Source organism: Brachyhypopomus gauderio, chromosome 8 (assembly GCF_052324685.1).
Source record: "Brachyhypopomus gauderio isolate BG-103 chromosome 8, BGAUD_0.2, whole genome shotgun sequence".
Lineage (NCBI taxonomy): Eukaryota > Metazoa > Chordata > Actinopteri > Gymnotiformes > Hypopomidae > Brachyhypopomus > Brachyhypopomus gauderio.
In genome coordinates this window covers 13,506,629-13,526,952 of record NC_135218.1, presented here as the reverse complement: position 1 = coordinate 13,526,952, position 20,324 = coordinate 13,506,629, and the positions used below count along the sequence as shown (strand labels likewise).

At 42.7% G+C, this 20,324-nt stretch overlaps 2 protein-coding genes across 8 annotated transcripts in view; both read right to left on the bottom strand.

The window, feature by feature from the left end:
• gabrg3 (gamma-aminobutyric acid type A receptor subunit gamma3) overlaps positions 1 to 13,369 on the bottom strand; it is an 80,013-nt gene extending 66,644 nt beyond the window's left edge. For 2 of the 4 annotated variants that reach the window (XM_077014711.1, XM_077014714.1), the window contains exons 1-3: positions 13,079 to 13,369; positions 12,298 to 12,409; positions 11,224 to 11,372 (exon numbers count right to left, since the gene is read on the bottom strand). In XM_077014711.1, coding sequence (XP_076870826.1) covers positions 11,224 to 11,372; positions 12,298 to 12,409; positions 13,079 to 13,145 — 328 coding nt within the window. In that variant the 5' untranslated portion in view covers positions 13,146 to 13,369. Of the gene's footprint in view, positions 1 to 10,179; positions 10,190 to 11,223; positions 11,373 to 12,297; positions 12,410 to 12,551; positions 12,663 to 13,078 lie in introns of those variants that run through there. The other 2 variants (XM_077014712.1, XM_077014713.1) reach the window with 2 other exon arrangements.
• A 4,265-nt stretch (positions 13,370 to 17,634) lies between these two features.
• gabra5 (gamma-aminobutyric acid type A receptor subunit alpha5) overlaps positions 17,635 to 20,324 on the bottom strand; it is a 30,185-nt gene continuing 27,495 nt past the window's right edge. For all 4 annotated transcript variants that reach the window (XM_077014708.1, XM_077014710.1, XM_077014706.1 and 1 more), the window contains one exon: positions 17,635 to 18,445. In XM_077014708.1, the coding sequence (XP_076870823.1) occupies positions 18,143 to 18,445 (303 nt within the window). In that variant the 3' untranslated portion in view covers positions 17,635 to 18,142. The remainder of the gene's footprint in view (positions 18,446 to 20,324) is intronic.

The window sequence follows — 20,324 nt, the reverse complement described above, 5'->3', positions numbered from 1 at the left end:
TCTGCCCTCCTCTGCTTCTGTAACACTGGTTGTTGTTGGAGACCGGAAGAACACCTTCTGGGGTTGGGGGTTGTTGGGGGTAGTTGGGGGGTGCAGAAGTGGCCATTTTACTGTGCACACCCCTGATGGGCCTTGCTGAGGGACTGCTGGGACGGGGGCTTGAAAAACTGCCCCGGGAAAAAAGAGCTGATCTGTGACCAGATAACAGCCTGTCAGAGGAGACATTTATATCATAATGGGTCTGTATTGATGTTCCCCATTGAGACTTATATGAGGTATTATAGAGAATGACATGCACATGATATAGACCAGTGTAGCCAACAGGTCTTCTCTCTTTCTCTCTCTCTCTCACTCTCTCATTCTTTGTCCTCTAAATTATACTTACATCTTTCTCCCATCTTCTCTATGCATTTTTTATCTATTCTTTTTCCCCCCTCTCCATTTTACTCTCTTCCCTTTCAGACCATGCACTGCCCCCGACCCCGTCATTTCTCATTGGGGTAATAGAACAGGCCTCTTTCTGATGCCTCTACAGTCCAGATTAGACTAACAGGAATTCTGTTTTTTTATTATATATTTCTCCTCCTAAATTAGCTTCTGATGCAAGTCAGTAATATAAGTATGAAAGGGTCTCCAAAATGTCTGAAACATATCTATGTTTTTATGTTTTTGGACTACTGTTTCATATTGTTTATGCTACAAGGAGCAGTTCTTCTTTTCCAATAAGAAAATGGATACTTATTTCAAGCCGTAAGCAGTGCAACTCGCACTGTAATCCCAGTGCAATTCAGCTCAGAATGGGAAGGCAGTTGTAAGTAGTGCAATGCCACCAATGAAGCTCCTTAATCAGGTGTCCAAGGTAGAGACCCCAATGTGTTCCTCTATTGGCAGAGGGAGGGGATCGCATCAATTAGCTTGTCAATTAGCTTGACATGTACTGACAGTGAAGCTACTTACATACAATGTTGGTGGCCAGAGTCCTAACTAGTGTGAATGATATCACACTGCCACTGTCATGGCAAGTCATTTCATTATTCCCACAGAGAGGAATTAAAAGCCTGGGCAGACACAGCCTGTGATAACAACTCACACAGCATTTGAGGAGGTGCGGCTTAGCGTCAGATGGAACAGAGGAGATGTGGGTGCGAGTGAGGGTCCCAGCAGCGGGCTGACGGAGCACAGCTGAAGGAGCACAGCTGACGGAGAACAGCTGATGGAGCACGGCTGAAGGAGCACAGCTGATGGAGCACAGCTGACGGAGCACAGCTGAAGGAGCACAGCTGATGGAGCACAGCTGACGGAGCACAGCAGACGGAGTACAGCTGACGGAGCACAGCTGATGGAGCACAGCTGATGGAGTACAGCTGATGGAGCACAGCAGACGGAGTACAGCTGATGGAGCACAGCTGATGGAGAACAGCTGATGAAGCACAGCTGACAGAGCACAGCTGATGGAGCACAGCTGATGAAGCACAGCTGACAGAGCACAGCTGATGGAGCACAGCTGATGAAGCACAGCTGACAGAGCACAGCTGATGGAGCACAGCTGAGCTGATGGAGTACAGCTGATGAAGCACAGCTGACAGAGCACAGCTGATGGAGCACAGCTGATGAAGCACAGCTGACGGAGCACAGCTGAGCTGATGGAGTACAGCTGATGGAGCACAGCTGATGAAGCACAGCTGATGGAGCACAGCTGATGGAGTACAACTGCTGCGCCGTCTTGCCGCCTCCTTAAACATCCTGTCTGCCCCAGAAAGTGCTCAAGAACAGAGATGTGTGTGTAGAGCAGAGCAGAAGGAGAATTACACATGCAAGTCCGAGAGCAGCTGGTCACCCTGAAGGGCCTGAAGGCCCTGAAGAGCCTAAAGGGCCTAAAGAGCCTAAAGGGCTGACCAGCTGGTTTTGCAGAAACATGCCTGGTACTTTGTTAATATAATCTGGTCCCCTAAAAAAGGGCAAAATTCTAATTTCCTTATTTCCTGCATTCACTTTTATTTGGAAAAAAAATCTAAATTTATACAGTGTTATGTCTGCTTAGTGGATACTCACTAATCCAGGTAGTAGAATCCAAGATGTAAATGGCTTCTTGGACGCCCTGTTCAAACTAGCATTCCTGCCTATCCTGAATTTTCACATCTTCATCCATGAAGGAATGGCCACTGGCCTGTAGGTGGTCATGGCCTGATGGGGAAGCTCTTCTGTGTTGTTCCATACGATACACAAGTGGCTGTTTGGTTTCCCCAATGTACGATTCTCCACAATCCCCCTGGCAATTGATAGCATAGACTATATTGCTTGATTTGTGCCATGAGAAACAGTCCTGGGGGAGGATCGATTTTTAGCGTAGCGTGTTTTGGACTTTGAAAGCCACTGACATGCAGTGTTTGGAAAATGTGCATTGTTATGCTACATCGCCACATATAGAATTACTACTGGACATTCTAGATAAGGAGGAGTCCTGGTTTGAACAGGGAGTCAAAGAATCCATTTACGTAAAAAGGGAATGTCCATCTCTGAATGGGGGTGGTGTTAAGGGTACATCTTTCACCATCTTATGATGGTGATTGCCCTGATTGCAACTGCTTCATACCCAGTCGATTGTGAACAGCATACATGGCCTTTATAATAATGGTCAATTTGAACTGATCACTGGTTCTATCATTATGTATTGGGGTTGGTTTCAGTCATTATGCCAAATATCAATATTTAAGTCATGGGGTCTTTACAGCTAGCTGAAACTGAAGAAGTCATTTGGATGGATGATGGGTAAATGAGCTTGTGTCCAGATGAACTGAGTCCACTTTACTGGAGTATTGTACAGGTTTACATAGGGATGAGAATAAATAACTGAAGTTGTAATGGCAGTTTGAGTTCTCATTATCATATCTCCATGTCACATTTCTGATTCTATATAGCCATGCAAATCTACAATAACTTTAACCTTTAATTCCAGAAGGTGCAGAACTGGGGACTTACGGCTTATCGTACGCCATTTCTGGATGCTAAGTGTGTCTGATCGTGCTTACCATGTCCTGCTAATCAGCTCCCTCAGATTTTCTTCACACCTGCTGCACTAGGAGAGATTGCTCTGCTAAATAAATTGCAGCTACACAGAGAAACCATCAGGGTGGCCTGGACTGGTGCTTTCACCCTGGAAGCCAAACGTATCTGGATTAATGAGGCTGGACTCTGAGGCTCTTCTGAGACTGCTGTGGCTCTGTGTCTGTGTGTGGGGCTCATTAGGGGAGGAAATGTCAAGGGTTTCTGAAATATTCAAAGGCCGGGGCTGATATTCATGCCAAGACCCAGAACGTGTGTTCAGTGGGGAGGGAGACCGAAGTAATGTAAGCAAGGGGGCATGGCAGGGCGTTACTCTGACTCTTGGAAGTCATCCATTGACGGCCACTCACTGACCAGGCTCTGGTCCACTAAGCTTTTGGAACAGAACACACGTAAGGGGAACAGGGTGAGAGAGGGAGGGAGGAAGTGAGGAAAAAGCATTAATCCTCATTTTTGGAGTACTAGCCCTCTAACTGTTGCTTTTTAAAAATACTTATCTTCATCATCTCTTATGTCTTACTTCCTGGATTCTAGACAGTTGGCATAAGTACTGGTTTAGGCATCTGAATAAGTTCACACATCTCTAGCTCGACTGCCCTAGAAACGACACAGGGCTGCGGTTTCTGGGGAATGGAGTTTAAAAACTCACATTTGGAAGCATTAATTATAAGGACATAAAAAGATCTAGAGAAGAAAAAAATGAAAAAAATATTATAAACAGGAAATATCTTGCTAACGAAGTAATCCATCTACAATGTTGATATATCGCCTATTTAATGTCACAAAGTTTTTGACATGTACTTTGAGGTGTGCCTTTTAATGACCATATATTCCATTCTGCAGAAGCTGTTTCTACTATGGCAGTGCTGTATTAGGGTATAGAAATGACATGCTGAGATGTTGCCATGTCACAGCCATAACTGAAACAGTTTCATGAATAGAACTATAACCTGTGGTGGAATCTGCTCACAGACCATTTTGTAAGGCATAAGGACAAACGCTGATAAAAAAAAGCAATACATGTCATTGTGAATGTAGATGCACTGGCACAAAATCAAGCTCATCCGGGAAAGCACAATGATATTTGTTAATCTCTCTTCCATAATCTATCCAGGAGGTAGCCTTAGAGTCATTAGAACTCACTCCGTTTGGATCTTGGGCTCCTGAATCTGGTGTGTGCTGATGAGATGTGTGGCTTGATTGCTTGTCTGTCCCGTATTGTGCAAAACACTGCCTAAACAAACTCACATGAACATTACAATAATGAAAATAAAGGACTCATGAAAGACATCTTTGTAGAAAACCATGTAAATATTGCTATTAACTATGATAATTAATGCCTATTACAATTCTCATCTGGCAATATCACCAATCTCCACTAGAGTCCACTAGTAATAGCTTCATGGGGTTCATAGGGTAGCCTCTTCAAAAAATAACAGACAGTATTATTTTGGAACATTATTGCCTATAATTTATGAAAACATTCTTCCAGTTATTCATTTTACTGAAAATTGCTTGGGTATAGTGCAGTAGCAATGCTTATAATTGCAATCCATTGGAATCCTTTTTGCAATTTCACAAAGAATTGCAGAGGCCACTATCACAATTCTGGTTACTTGTATAGCATCGTAACGGCCCCTGGAGTGGCAGCTGAACGGGACCTCTCAGTCCACAGCAGCAGAGACCCAGGTGACTGCAGCAACCTGCGTGCAGTGAAGTCGATCTGCCTACTGTATGTGCTGCAGCCCCCAGATAATAAACCCAAACAATGGTGTAAGGATTAGACCAACAAGCAGCTGCCCAGTTAAGCTCGCATATGTTATGCAGGTCATTCAGCCCCAGTTCTCATCCGAGGACAAGGGACGTTAAGCACTCTGAAGTCCACAGTTGGGGAAGAGATCGAGTGCAAACTCAATTCTGAGTATAATGTCCAGGTCTTGGCCTCAAAATCACAGAGCAAGAAGGCAGACGTAGTATGTAGCAGCACAGGCGTGCTTGCACACTTCACATCCAGCCTCAGAAAGATCACATGCAACAGAGAGAAAGAACTGAGATACAGTCATTGAGCTATAGTCATTGAGCTATAGTCATTGAGTTACAGTCATTGAGTTACAGTCAGAGATACTGTAATTGAGCTACAATCATTAACAGTCACTGAGATACAGTCATTGAGCTACAGTCATTGAGATACAGTCAGAGATACAGTAATTGAGCTACAATCATTAACAGTCACTGAGATACAGTCATTGAGCTATAGTCATTGAGATACAGTCATTGAGATACAGTCATTGAGCTATAGTCATTGAGATACAGTCATTGAGATACAGTCATTGAGATACAGTCAGAGATACAGTCATTGAGATACAGTCAGAGATACAATCATTGAGTTACAATCATTGATATACAGTCACTGAGATACAGTCATTGAGCTACAGTCACTGAGATACAGTGATTGAACTAGTCATTGAGATACAGTCAGAGATACAGTCATTGAGCTACAGTCACTGAGATACAGTCATTGAGATACAGTCATTGAGATACAGTCATTGAGCTACAGTCACTGAGATACAGTCATTGAGCTACAATCATTGAGCTACAGTCACTGAGATACAGTCATTGAGCTACAATCATTGAGATACAGTCATTGAGCTACAGTCACTGAGATACAGTCATTGAGCTACAGTCATTGAGCTACAGTCACTGAGATACAGTCATTGAGCTACAATCATTGAGCTACAGTCACTGAGATACAGTCATTGAGCTACAATCATTGAGATACAGTCATTGAGCTACAGTCACTGAGATACAGTCATTGAGCTACAGTCATTGAGATACAGTCATTGAGATACAGTCATTGAGACACAGTCAGAAGGTGAGCGCCTGTTGCTGGGGGAAGCACAATACACACAGGAGGGACACTGTGGCCTGAATGAACCATGCGGTCACTCATGTGGGAAAGAGGACCATAATATCATAAGGTCTGCGATCTATAAATGATAAAACCCAACATACCCGAACATGTTCCCACACTCTTATATAGCTGCAAACATTCTGTACATTTGCCTCATAGCCGTTCATCTCTAACATAAAAGGCTAGAATATCAAGGTTTTGTTCATGTTGTTTTCCTCCCATCGTGAGGCGCACACAGGCGATCGTTCCTAAAAATGAAACAGCGCAGTGTTCAAAATGTCCATTTCATATAAAGTTTTCCTGGGGGTTTGTGAGGTTTAGTGGAAAATTGTATTTCAGGCATGGTAGTGCGGGCCACAAAGTGAGCTGTGAGATCTCACTGTGCAGAGATGGAACCTGGCATGGAGACTCATACAACCTCGGAGGGGCGCGGGGAGAGTGCCGGCGAATTGGAACAGCTACGCCTGCTTCCCAAAGGAAGGAGAATCATTGCTCCACTGAGCAATTGATAGAAAACAGACGTTTGTCCATTTCAGTTCTTCGTAGTTTGGTAGCCTCTAGCATTACGTCTGCGGGCAGGTTTAGCTGCACACTCCGACCTTCTTCCTCCAGCTGCAGACACTGGGACAGTAGATCCAGCTACATGAGGACGTGGCTAACACGGTGCAGGGAAGGTCATTAAAAAAACCAACATTGAGTGGAGGAGGCTGGAAAAAGCCAAGGAGACGGGGCACGGAGAGACGAACTACACAGGGCTGCACTACAGTGTGTGGGGCAGGAGGAATGAGTGGCTAGAACAGCTTAGGGATTGGCTGTTGCTGTGCCTTGTGCCTTTGGAAATGTAGATGACCTAACTCAGCCACTTCATAGCAGATGCACGGCAGAGCACACAAAGGTGTGCTGACATGAGCTGCGTCTCTTCAAGAACGGGTGAATGTGAAGCTGGCTGAATGTGTGCACGTCTCGCCACTCTGCACAGTGCCTTCAGGGAAGCAGTGACGGAGGGTAGAGGGTGAGTGAGAGAGTGAGCGAGAGAGAGAGTGAGAGAGAGAGTGAAAGAGAGAGAGGGAAAGATGAGGGTCCACAGTAGAGGAAATCAGAACAGTGTTTATGTTAGAGAGTGGTGGTGCACCTGCGCTCGCCTGTGAAAATCAAATCTCTTGGTTCTGCCTGACTGGTTCACAATGCACACAAACACACACACACACACACACACACACACACACACACACACACACACACACACACACACAAACACACACACACACACACACACACACACACACACACACACACACAAACACACACACACACACACACACACACACACACACACACACACACACACACACACACACACACACACACACACAGGGACACATGTGCACATAGACACACGCATACACACTTGTGGTTTGGTAGGTGATGAAACAGAAGTTACTATTACTGGCAACAAGATGGTGGCTGGAGGTTGAGCCTCACACCATGAACAACACATTCCAGGTCCACACACAAACACACACACATTTTTGCACACTATCTTAGAACCATGTTGGGCTTGTTTATGGCACTTCATTTGTTTTGCATCTCATTCATTCTCAGTCTCCACACTCCCCCACCCCCATCACTAACTCTAACTGACCCCCCCATCACTAACCCCTCCCCATCGTTCTATTTTATTTCTTTTCCTTTCCCATTGATCTATGTCTCATGTAATGAAGTGAGGACTCCTAACTAACGCATACCAGCGTCTACTAATGAGGCTGTTCAGTTAGTCAGTCTGAGCACGCTGTAAGTGGAATGGTTCTCTGGCCTTCGTCCCTGTAGAGGACAGCTAGATTGCTCTAATCTTTCTGGTGCTGGTCTGCTGTTCACCATATGCAGTCTGGTTCTTGAGGGAAACTCACACTGACATCCAGGAGTCATCCCCTAATGCCAGTGCTTCTTACATCACATTTGATTATTCCTCCTAGATCTTGGTAAGCAGGCTTTGGAATTCCCTGCAATGGTTTCTTCTAGGTGCTTTGCATGGATTGCTGTGGAGAATGAGGAGAAAACTGACCCACACTTGAGGGTTTCCGTCTTCTCAGAGCAGAAAGATGACTCTTTCTTTTTTTATGAGGTTTTTGGCACTGCAGTTGCCAATATGCCAATAGCAGCAGTGTTCACACCCACACACAGGAATTCATGCATACAGTCAGTAGGCCTGGCCTACAATATCAAAACCAGGTCAACATCGAAAAGTCAGAGCAGAACGAGGCAGAGTTTAATAGTTTAACAGCTCAAGAAACAGCATGAGGATGTGCAGACATGCACACACACACACACACACACACACACACACACACACACACACACACACACACACACACACCTTGAGCTTTTATTGCCATCTGATCAACTCTTTGGAGTACGGTGTTCCCCTGTGGCGTCGCTGTTTACATTTGAACATAAATCATGTGATGACTAAGAAAGACATCCAGACCCCAAAGTCCTTGAACATGTAAGCTCAAGACGCTCAAGTTTAAATGTCACTTTGGTACATTCACCCACTATACAATAGATTTTCCATATTGCAATAAGAAAACTAAGACAGCCTACCTACTATGTATTTAAGACACAAACTTAAAAACACATGCAAAACCCAGTTTTGTGTATCAGCACCACAGAGCTAAGTTCAGATTTGTTTCTTAATTTAATTTTAAGACCAGAAATCTTCATCAGGTCTCCAAAACCCTCATATTGTTTCTCTCTATGATTTTACCCATACATTGCCTTTAACAGTCCAGTCATCTTCATGTTTTTTATTACCTGTTCCTCGGTAATGTAAGAGCAACACCCAACAAAAGCTTTTAAAATATAACCTTGTTACTGCCTGATTACGTTCACCTCAGATGGGGACCCTGTGCTACACAAGGAACCAAAAATTAAAAACAAATACAACAAACAAAATGTTTGAGCGAATCATTTGGAGGTAGGATAGTCATTTGAACAGCTAAAAGTCAATAATGAGAAATACATTACTGTCAGTGTGGCAGAGGAGCCCGTGGTCCAATTTACAAGCAAAATGGATACTAATAAAGAAGCCGATCTGGTGTGCATCACTCAAGGCCCTGAGCCCTGTGAGCCTCACAGATGGGCTCTGAAAGGAGCTCATATCTCCTGATCCACCGCAGAACACAACCTGCCATCAGCTTACCAGTGTTTTATCAAATTTAACCATGCTTAGCACAGACATTACTTAGACCCTAAACATATGCTTTCATGGGAAATCCAATGAGAGCATAATAAAATAAACCCAAATCTAATTTTCAAGATTAGCATGAGGTGAACAGCAGAATGTACCAGAGATTTGCTTGTACAAAAACGGCGTGTGAAGTACATGACGTGCTAACGGGTGTCTGCATATATATTTCAGAATATGGCAGATGCTCACATACAGAGTAACTAACATTTATTTCAGCATGACTGTGTGTTCCCTTGGAGTCGAAGCCATGACCTCAGACCTGCATATGTCTCGCTGTTCTTACCTGCCCTACCAGGTGAGTCACTGGAACTGATACAATTTATCTGTATTTTAAGTTAAAATTACAGCTTGTGCATATGAGAAATTGCAACTGTCAAAGAGCTCGTGGTTATATCTGGAAGTATACAGGGATAATTTACAATATACATTAGACATGTATAAAGAACATAATTAATGTTGGGAGTCTTATTTTTCATGATGTCATATTAAATGTGGTAATGGTAACCATCTCATAGGCATAACATTCCAAAAACAGATTTGGAAGTTGGAACAGATTTAGTTCTCTGATGTAAAAGACAACAAAAACTGTTCCAACGTCCAAATGTTGTTTTTTCAGAAAATGACAATATGACAACACTTAACTCCTATAAGGAGGAAGCATTCAGCTCAGACGAGGAGCCGTTTGCAAGGCTGAACCAACTGTTGCTTCCACTTTTTCAGGTTAGACCAAACTGAGCTTCTGCTTTGAGTGTCAGAGCCATAACTGGATGCTCAAAAAGGTTCTCAGGTGCAGCATTCTCCACTGACATTTAAGGGCTTCACAGGTAGAGCAGTGAGACTGACAGGCAGCCAGACAGATCCCAGGCTCACAATGTCGTTGGCAATGGAGAGAGAAAGGGAGAGAGAAGGAGAGAGAGAACCCAGCTGCAAGGAGTATATTAGAAACCCTTTCATTTACCGACTGTGCACTTCAGTTGACAGCTTAGAGACTGAGGTGCGTCCATCAGTCTGTGTCCCCCCATTTCCAGGGACTAAGAGTGGAAGACATTTTTTTAGAAACTCTCTGGTTCACTATCTAGCTGTGATCACATATACCACAATGCTATCCAAAGACATCTTTGATTATTTTGTAACAATATTTTTATTCCTCTTGACAGACTTGACTGCTGAGCAAAAACAAACGTAATTTTACGGCAAGGTGGATGCAAGGCAATATGCATGATCTTTGGTGGTAGTTATAACTGAAGATGTGTCTTAGGGTGTGTGTGTGTGTGTGTGTGTGTGTGAACACAATGTCTTTCAGAAAGCAGCTTAGATGTCACTTTGAGACTACCATCCATCATGCAATAGATTCCCCAAAGCTGAGAAAAATATCTGTCACTTTAAATAAACGTTTTCAAACATTGTGATTCCTCTAATACCTCAAGACCAATAATGCACAATGTAACACTGTGATGCTGCAAAACCAATAGCAGAGCAGACAGATTTGCCAAGAGGAGATGCTGTGTTTGTGGTATTTCTGCAGTCAGATCTAACATCAAGTACACTAAGAACTGCTTGAATTGCAGATTGGATCCATTTTACATTTCAAAAATTGGAAAATATACAAAACAAACTTCTGATCTGGGTTATAATTTTGACTCACCCTGAATATGTCTGCATTTTCTTTTGAACATATATTAAACTGACTACTAGGTGGAAATAAAAGATATGGTTTATGTTTACTCTTTGTTTGAATGTGTTTATATTTTTAAAAATACATAAAAGAAACACGTCCATAAAATAATTTCTTTACACTAAACGAAAACAGCCAACATGTTTTATTTCCATTTTAAATAACGCACATGTAATGCATGCTCTGTTTCTATTTGTGCTCTTTTACTAAATGTATACACACGTGTGCCAAGTGTGACTCAACGCGCGAAGTGTGGTTCAGCACCTTGGACAGCGCTGTTTGTAACGTTGCCATTCTGTAGCTTAAGGTTTTCTGAAAGCCACTCACCTCCAATATCAGGACGAAGTTTCTTATCATACTCCTTCAGTAAGTTGTTCAATATTTGCGTTGCATCTGTCTCATGGGTTCTGGGGGCCAACATTTGGTTGACAGTAACATCGTCGTACTCCTCCTCTTCAGACGCAATTGTTTGAGAACTACAGGGATAACATGTATCTCTTAGTTATTCAAATAAAGGACCCGGGCGATTAAGGCTACATGAGCCGATTATAAAGTCTACATCTCGTATTTTTGTCTTGCTTTCAATGCTTTCTTTCGCTATTTTGTATCTATTATCTCCCGTGCTGGAATAGAGCAGATGTGTAATATGCTGTGACTGCGTTATGCGTGTTAACTATTTTGGGTAAATAGTAATTACCCAACATTATAATGTTATTACGGTTTTAAATATATCAGTTTAGTTTTATTTGTAAAAGTTATGCAATCTTAATGTATTGCAAAGTTGGAACATTTTAATATTTTTTATAATTGTGTTATAAATAAACACTGATAAGGTGTGCGGATTAGATCATACGCAGATAACTGCAACAGTCTCTTTTGTGCATGACATCAAATAGAGAAATGCAGGCTCTTAATCGACACAGCACTACACGCCACCAAACCGGTTACTAGGGTAACATGCTACCCTCTTCCTTTTAGGACAAAACTGTTCGGTTTACTGTCGCACGGGTGGTATAAGTATAGATCGCACTACCCTGACTCTATATACGCAACCGAAGAAGATTATCGCCTGAACTTAGAACACACGAAAATAAGTCGATGACCACTTCAAGGAGATAAAAAGTGGCGCAGGAAATCATCAAGAAAATAACCAAAGGAGGGAAAACGACAGAAATCCATGTTTACAGATCACCAAAACCGACATTTCGGTAACTTATAAAATCATTTAAAAACTTTATCGCTAGCCATCAGCCTAAAGTGGTCTCATACGTTGTGTCATCAACGCGGAGCTGGTCATACAAGTAAGCATAGAGTCAACATACTAACGTTTAAGGACATATATATATATATATATATATCACCAACATGAATTGGAATTACTATGACATTAATCACACTTACCATGCACGGAACACAGAGAGAAGTAAGAAGTAGACCAAAAATTTGGTTGACATGTTTAGGTGAGTTGAACTCCTTTTTGAATGCAACATGAAGCGGGGACAGCGCGGAGATTCTGGCGAGAACAGAAAGTGACAGGGCTTCAGTCCTTGTTTCCCAACTAATACACCTCATTAAAACCAGAGCGAACACTTAATATTCCCGTCGGAAGTCAAAATGACCTCCAGACTATGGTCCGGTGCTTAAAACTCACTTACAAAAGAAATGCATTGTATCAAATAATAAAGGAGCCCCTCCTTCTCATTGAAGTTCACTGTCTCCGACTGCACTAGCAGAAGCGCAGACATACTGACGTTCACGGAGGCAGGGCGCAAACTCCTGAAGTGGACACCTTCAAAACCTTGGAGCGTTCGTTAGAAGCCCCCTTTCTTCAAATTACGTCATACAAACCGAAGATGTTTCTGAGATAAGCACGTAAAACTTGAACATCACTTCTATTTTCCATGTTTTCTACGTCTTTGCAATCGAATTATTCCAGGTGTACCTACACATCCCAATGTGTTTTTAATCAAGCCCGTTTTATCGTCGACGCCACGGTTAGTACGGAGATTCTTTTCGACTTATAAAATAGCGAGTCATATCTATAATTTTAACTTGAACTGATCGCAGTCCAATGAACAAGCACTATAATGTGATGGAGACAATAGACAACGCTTTAGTACAGAACATGCATAGCTTGAACTGTAATTAATCAATTCTAATTGAATATTGTAAGGGTACTTACCTGTACTTTGTCTGGGAAATACCACAGCTGAGCCACGTTTAAAACGTTCTTCCCGAGACTTGCCCATTGCCCAAGTATTCCACTGGCTGAAACAATCCACATGTAAATATTCATTCGTGAAGCTGCAGGTTGTTGTGTCCCATTAGGCACGAGACACCTGTTTTTTTCTTTCTCATTCTCTTCTACTTCAAATGCATAACAGCGTTGCCCACGTTAACCCCCGAACCTTATCAACTCTTAACCGCTGGTTGTGTTTCTGTAAATGCATGTCTCTGCTTTGCTAAGGAAGGACAGAAGTGTCACACAGGCAGCACAATACTGTAGAGGTAGAAACAGCACCGTGGACAGCTCCTGCTCGCCCACGCACTCGCACGAAGAAAATACGAGACTGAAGCTCCCCATTCGCTAAAACCTGATCCACGAGATGAACCGACCGCTTAAATCTACAGAAATGCAAGATATAATAAAAAAAATCGAAAACAAAAGCGGTTGATATTTGTTTAATAAATAAGTTACACATGCACTTTTATTTGCCGACATTTTATTTGCACTTTTATTTGTTGACCCCCCCTCCACCCGTTTAGCCTTTTTCCGTTCAGGATGTAGGCCACATAAAAGTAAAGGTCAAGCAATTGTGTTCTGCTCTGAACTTCTGTCGTGTTTGACACAGTGGTTAGACGGCTCTTGCGGCGGCGAACCTATAAACTCGACCGGAATGCATGCCAGACTAGCCTCTCGTGGTTGATTACAGTAATGCAGAAATCAAGCTCCACAAGCTAGAACTACCGGTCCACTAGCTGCCTGGAATGTGGACAGTTTTGTCTGAACTGAACAACAATTCCAAGAAAAAGAAATCCCGTTATTTCCAAAAACCTATGTAGGAGTTTACATTAATAAATCATGCAAAAATCTCTACAGACACTGTCCAAATCTAACCGTTCGTTGAACAGCTTGTGCGCGTTTAGTGGAATACACAAACCCGATCGATCCATCCTCCCTCTGATCAATTCTGTCATTTTCATCAATTCATGACAACATAAATTCCGAATTACTCTTGAGACACAAATATTAGCTTATTGGAATAGCGAAGGGGACTGATTTTCACAACGAAATACAAGGCACGTATTGATCATCTAAGCAAAACAAAAACATGGGTTGGTGTAGTTATTTTAGTCCTCGAAACGATGAGTGACGTGCTCTTGAGTCACTTTAATCTATCTAGCCACGGCAAGACCCCCTAATGTCGCGGTACTTGGCGATGAAAACAACATATACTTTGTCGGAGGTGAGCACGGCGTACTGTCGCGTTTAAATCACACATAACATGGATGAAAGTTGAAAAAAGTCGTTCAGCTAGTCGTTCAGCATATTTGACAAGGGCATACAAAGGCAAAATGAAGGCTCAAGTGAAATTTCGAAAAGTAGTAAAATCTCTTTCTGAGATTATTAAATACCATATTCTGTAAGACTTTCTTAGTCCATAAATTCTGGTGAAATAAAATCCTTAACGAGCTTAACAAGATTCTAGACTATTAGCTAAAGTGAAAGGCCATATCATGTAGTGTTGAACTGCAGTCATGTGGTTGCTCTGGTTTAAACAGGAGGCAGGTATGGACAAACTGAATGTGTAAAACAACTTAAATCCTTCATGAACACATGCCCAGAGGCTGCCTGCACAGCGGAGAGGACAAGCTTATCATCTTCCCAGCTCTGGGGGTCACTCTAGATGTCTGTGTGCTTACATTGTGTGTGTGTGTGTGTGTGTGTGTGTGTGTGTGTGTGTGTGTGTGTTTGGACTCCTTGCAGAAAACTAGAGGAATCCTTCCCTTTCCACAGCAACAGTGCACTGCAGTTCCAGCTGCCTTAGGAAAAAATGACACAAAGCTCTCTGCCTCGATCCTGTTGTGGGCAACCATGAGGCCGAGGAACATTCAAAGTGTGGAGGGCTTGTTTTCATTGGCTAGGCAGGTCATTACAGCCAATGAAAATGAGCACTGTAGCAGTTCTGGTTTTTGAAGGGATTTCCACTCCATGCAAAGGTTCTGTAAAATCTTTTAACAATGGGAATGGTGGTCTAATTCCTACGACTGCACATGATTTGGAACAACTTTGGTTGTGTACTTCCACTTTCAATTGGTAAGTGGCAAAGGCCTATCATCTGCTACGTTGAAGCCTCACACGTCACTTAAAGCAGACACGTGTTATCATCTGCTACGTTGAAGCCTCACACGTCACTTAAAGCAGACACGTGTTATCATCTGCTACGTTGAAGCCTCACACGTCACTTAAAGCAGACACGTGTTATCATCTGCTACGTTGAAGCCTCACACGTCACTTAAAGCAGACACGTGTTATCATCTGCTACGTTGAAGCCTCACACGTCACTTAAAGCAGACACGTGTTATCATCTGCTACGTTGAAGCCTCACACGTCACTTAAAGCAGACACGTGTTATCATCTGCTACGTTGAAGCCTCACACGTCACTTAAAGCAGACACGTGTTATCATCTGCTACGTTGAAGCCTCACACGTCACTTAAAGCAGACACGTGTTATCATCTGCTACGTTGAAGCCTCACACGTCACTTAAAGCAGACACGTGTTATCATCTGCTACGTTGAAGCCTCACACGTCACTTAAAGCAGACACGTGTTATCATCTGCTACGTTGAAGCCTCACACGTCACTTAAAGCAGACACGTGTTATCATCTGCTACGTTGAAGCCTCACACGTCACTTAAAGCAGACACGTGTTATCATCTGCTACGTTGAAGCCTCACACGTCACTTAAAGCAGACACGTGTTATCATCTGCTACGTTGAAGCCTCACACGTCACTTAAAGCAGACACGTGTTATCATCTGCTACGTTGAAGCCTCACACGTCACTTAAAGCAGACACGTGTTATCATCTGCTACGTTGAAGCCTCACACGTCACTTAAAGCAGACACATGTTATCCTCAGCGTTGATATTTCAGATGAATTAAATCCATTCTGATGATTTTCCTCATAAGAAAACAAAAAACGCCAGGCAAGAAACATAACAGGCATTAATTTATTGCTTCAGACATATGTATGCTTTACACTGCAACTGTACATCTCAGAAATAATGGATTCTTCTAAAAGACAAACATACATCCTCTGTGCAACTTTGAAATAAGCTCTCTTGATGGATCCTTGAGCTTCTCACCGGTATGTGATATCTCACTATCTCACTATCGCCCGGTTGCTGTAGCATTTTAGCTAAAGCATTTTCAGTGCCACAAATGCGCTTACACAACCATTGTTCTTTCTCCATTCATCTGGGCATCTCCACATAACAGACTGACAGGTCTTCTGTATGATGGGAGTTGTTGATCATAATGTGGTGGATTTTAGGGCTCTGAGCTGCTGAAATCATCTTCCCTCCACTGCACCCCCACTGCACCCCCACTGGCTCCCAGGGTCCCGCACAGCCCTGCACCTCAGGACAGTGGAGCATGCCGTACGTACACTCCAACACCATTTTCCCTTTTCTCTCATTCTGCCATTCTGCCTCTTTCTCTCTCTCATTCTCATTTTCCCTGTCTTATCACTCATTTCTCTCTCTCTCTCTCTCTCTCTCTCTCTCTCACACACACACACACACACACACACCACACACACACACACACACACACATTATTCTGTCTGCTCCTTTATCTATATACAGGGACAGCTGAAAACTGACAGTTTTGGTAAACTTTCGGTTCTGATATTATGCCTGATGAAAAGTCATGTAGATTGGTTTCCATGGTAGCAAGAAAAAAAAAACAACACGCCTGTTCTAGGTGATAGCATTCAGTGCTTCTCAGGACCGCTCACTGTCCTGCTCCAGATGCCAGAACAATTTCACCTAGCCACAATACATGGTAAGAAAATTCACCAAAATCTACTCTATGACTAATAAGTCCATAAGCAATTCATATCAATACAGACAGGAAACAACAACTTAATATTTATGACAATGCCTACAGTAAGCCTGGTACTGTGTCAATAGGAAAGGAATGCTATAGTGTATAAAAGCTGAAGCCCATAATATTAAGTGATCCAGTCTGCAGATCCATAACTGGAACCGTAGCTTGTGGTTATGTTTTGTTTTGTTTTGTTTAGCTGCACATTGTCATAACATTATAGCACAACATTCAGTCCCTGCACAAGGGCAAAGAGCTGACAATAGCAAAGCATTCACAGCTTATATACAAGTGATCTGAAAGTCTTAACTGCAACCCGACCTTCTTTACTCCACATACTGCAGTATTAAAGAGCAAAGTTTCAAAAGCTGCCAATAGAGGGCGCAATACAAGTCAGCCCATTGCTTCAAAATGGCTTCAAGCTATAGCAAAGTTGATTAAAACGAAAATGGACTCAAAATTGTTTTAAAAAGTAATCGCTGGAGATTTCAGTGCACTCATATGGCATCATATCTCCAAAGGCAACACTTTTAGCATGGCTATTAGTCCACTTCATATCTCTGCTCGATGCTTCAAATGCTCGAGTTTCAACGCCAGAAGCCTTGAGCCCATTTGTACAAAGCAAGGTTTTCAATAAGCGTTGATACAGTAGAAAAAAACATTTTTTTGTTTGTTTTTTTTTTTTTTTTGCATAGCATTTGGCATTGCTGTACTTGTAATCATGTGCATTTATTTGACTCACTGACAAATGTGAATGCCAAATGCATTATTGTTTTTGTCAAATTGTTATTTTTGAAACTGGAAACCGATTTGTCATGAGTGAAATCCTTGCTTGTGTAGAGTATATTAGAATAGAAGATAAATGCAACAATCATCTAAGAAATCCTAATATAAGAGTAGTTAATATATAGTAGAAATTCAAGGCAGATATGGCAATAGTATTCCCACAGAGCTTTGAATCAATCATGCAATCTTTGAAAACAGAAGGAAAAGTAGAGGAAAGATTTTTTTGTGGAAAGTGAATAGACGTTTGCCATCATTTTCGCTCCTGGTAGGTCCGCTTTGATGTGGTCGTGGGTGGGAGAACACGAGGGCGTTTATGAGGGGAAGGTCACAGCTGTCATGTCCCACCACTTTATGTGGGGGACACAGCTCCCTTGATCACCGGCTCCCTGTTGAGGTACGTAGCCCAGTAGACTAAGTTGAAAGTGCCAAAAAGAACAGGGAAGACTATCCGGGACATCTTGTCGATTTTGCTGATGCTGTTGTACGTCTTTTTGGGGTCCATGGCGGCTTTGGTCTCTGCGGTCTTCAGCTGCACGGCCGTGCTGTTGGAGATGGTCGCGATGGCCGAGTCCTTGTTGATGTTTGCCGTGAAGTTCACACCGGTGGAGCACGTGTTGTTGGGCTTCTTGGACAGTGCTAGTGGATCTTTCTTCTGTGGATGGAAACATGAAGAAAGTGAAGTTACCACCGAGCCACGACTTTCAGAGAAGAGACGCATGGGTGCTGCATGAAGACCAGGCTGCCCTCGTCTGAACTGACGGAGCTGTAATGAGGGCTGCGGCCTTCTTGCTGTTCACAAAGATCCAGCTCTGAATACGAGACAATAGCATGTGCAGAACAAGCTCAACAGATTATTAAAGCATGTCCACAGTAATAGAAGAGCAGAGGCGATGATTTAAACGGACTCGCCAACGGACTGGCGTGAACCTGCCTCACCTACACCGTGTGAACTGAAGGAATTAGGATGTCTCATAAGTGAAATGGCATTAAGGTTTTGTTTTGAAAGTCTTGATTAACGCATCTCCAGAACTGCCTGGCTTGTAGACATAAAAATACAAAGTCATCGGCCCTATTAAACTCATCCCAGGGTTAGATTATCCATTCATGGGCGTGTGAACTGGGAGCGTGTTTCAGTAGGTGTGTTGGACAGATCAGCACATGTTTCATCTGCCCCCTTTAGACTCTCAGGAGTTTTAGCAGCAGATTTCAACTGTCTACTTGCATTTTATCTGGAGCTTTAAAAGTAATCTGTATTCTGTTTGTGAGTGCACTGGAAGGAAAAATGCATTAGAGCCATATGCAAAAGTAATTCCATATTTTATAGGACATATTAAAAGAACAGCCATTGGCTTTTTTGGAACAGAAAAAAGGAGAGATAGAAGTCCTTCCATTAAAAAATAATAAGGCTCAGCTCCTAATTTGGTTTTGGTCATTGTATTAATCACTAAGACATCATTGTGTGTGTGGGGGGTGGTATGTGGGGGAGTGTGGGGGGTCAGGGGTGTGGAGGTGTGTGGGGTGGTGTCTGTGGGGTGTGTGAGGTGGGGTGTGGGGTATAGGGGTGTGTGTGTGTGGTTGGCGTGTAGGTGTGTTCTGGATATTGATCTGCACTGACATGTCAATCGGCGACAGTTTTAACACCTCAGCATCGCTCCATTTTGTCCTGTTCTGTATTGACACTGGACCCTGTTTGCTGAATCACTTAAAACAGCCCTAATGAGGTCTCTGTGCACCTATCTGTTTCAGCGCCTCAGCCAATGGAAAACAAACACGCAACATCACAACCTCACAGTGCAGCCAATGAAAAGGCCCATGGCATGCACCAGGGCCAGGCATGGAGCACGCCTGCTGCAGGCGTGTGCGACTTCTCCCCCTGCTCCCACAGGATGCCCTGTAAAGCACGCCTGACCTTTCCTGCAGAGCTACTGAAGGCCAAGGGACAATTTTCCAAAGGTCTACTTTCCAGACTCTACAAACACAGTAGAACACCATATGGGCTTTGATTTCAGATTTATTTTTACACCACCATAAATTAGGACCTTGTAGGTCTTACTTAACAAGATGCAAAACAATCTCAAAGCATACATGACATTTAAATGTGCAATAAAAACATAAAAGCATATAAAAGCAGGTTGTGTTGGCCTGGGTGTTTATGACCAGACATACTGCATAAGCTATCTGGTTGAGGTTAAAACTGCAGTGTTTTAAAAGATCTTCCAGTAAGACCAATTACTGAGATGCTAATAGATTGTTCATATTTGGGGGACGGTCAATGTCTGAAACTAAAAAAGAAAAAATGACTCAAGACCTCAAAATGTTTCAGGCTCATGAAACAGATATTGATGAAAGCAATCATCAGCACTGAGGTAATGAATTAATTTACTGAGGTAATAGCTGAGCTAATTGAGGTCAAGAGGGCATTATATAACCTTAATAAGCAAAGTGATGCATTTAAAGATATAAAGTATTTGGAATTGGCCCGGTTTTCTCTTCTGCACTGTAAATGGCTCTATTACTGGGGGGGGGGGGGG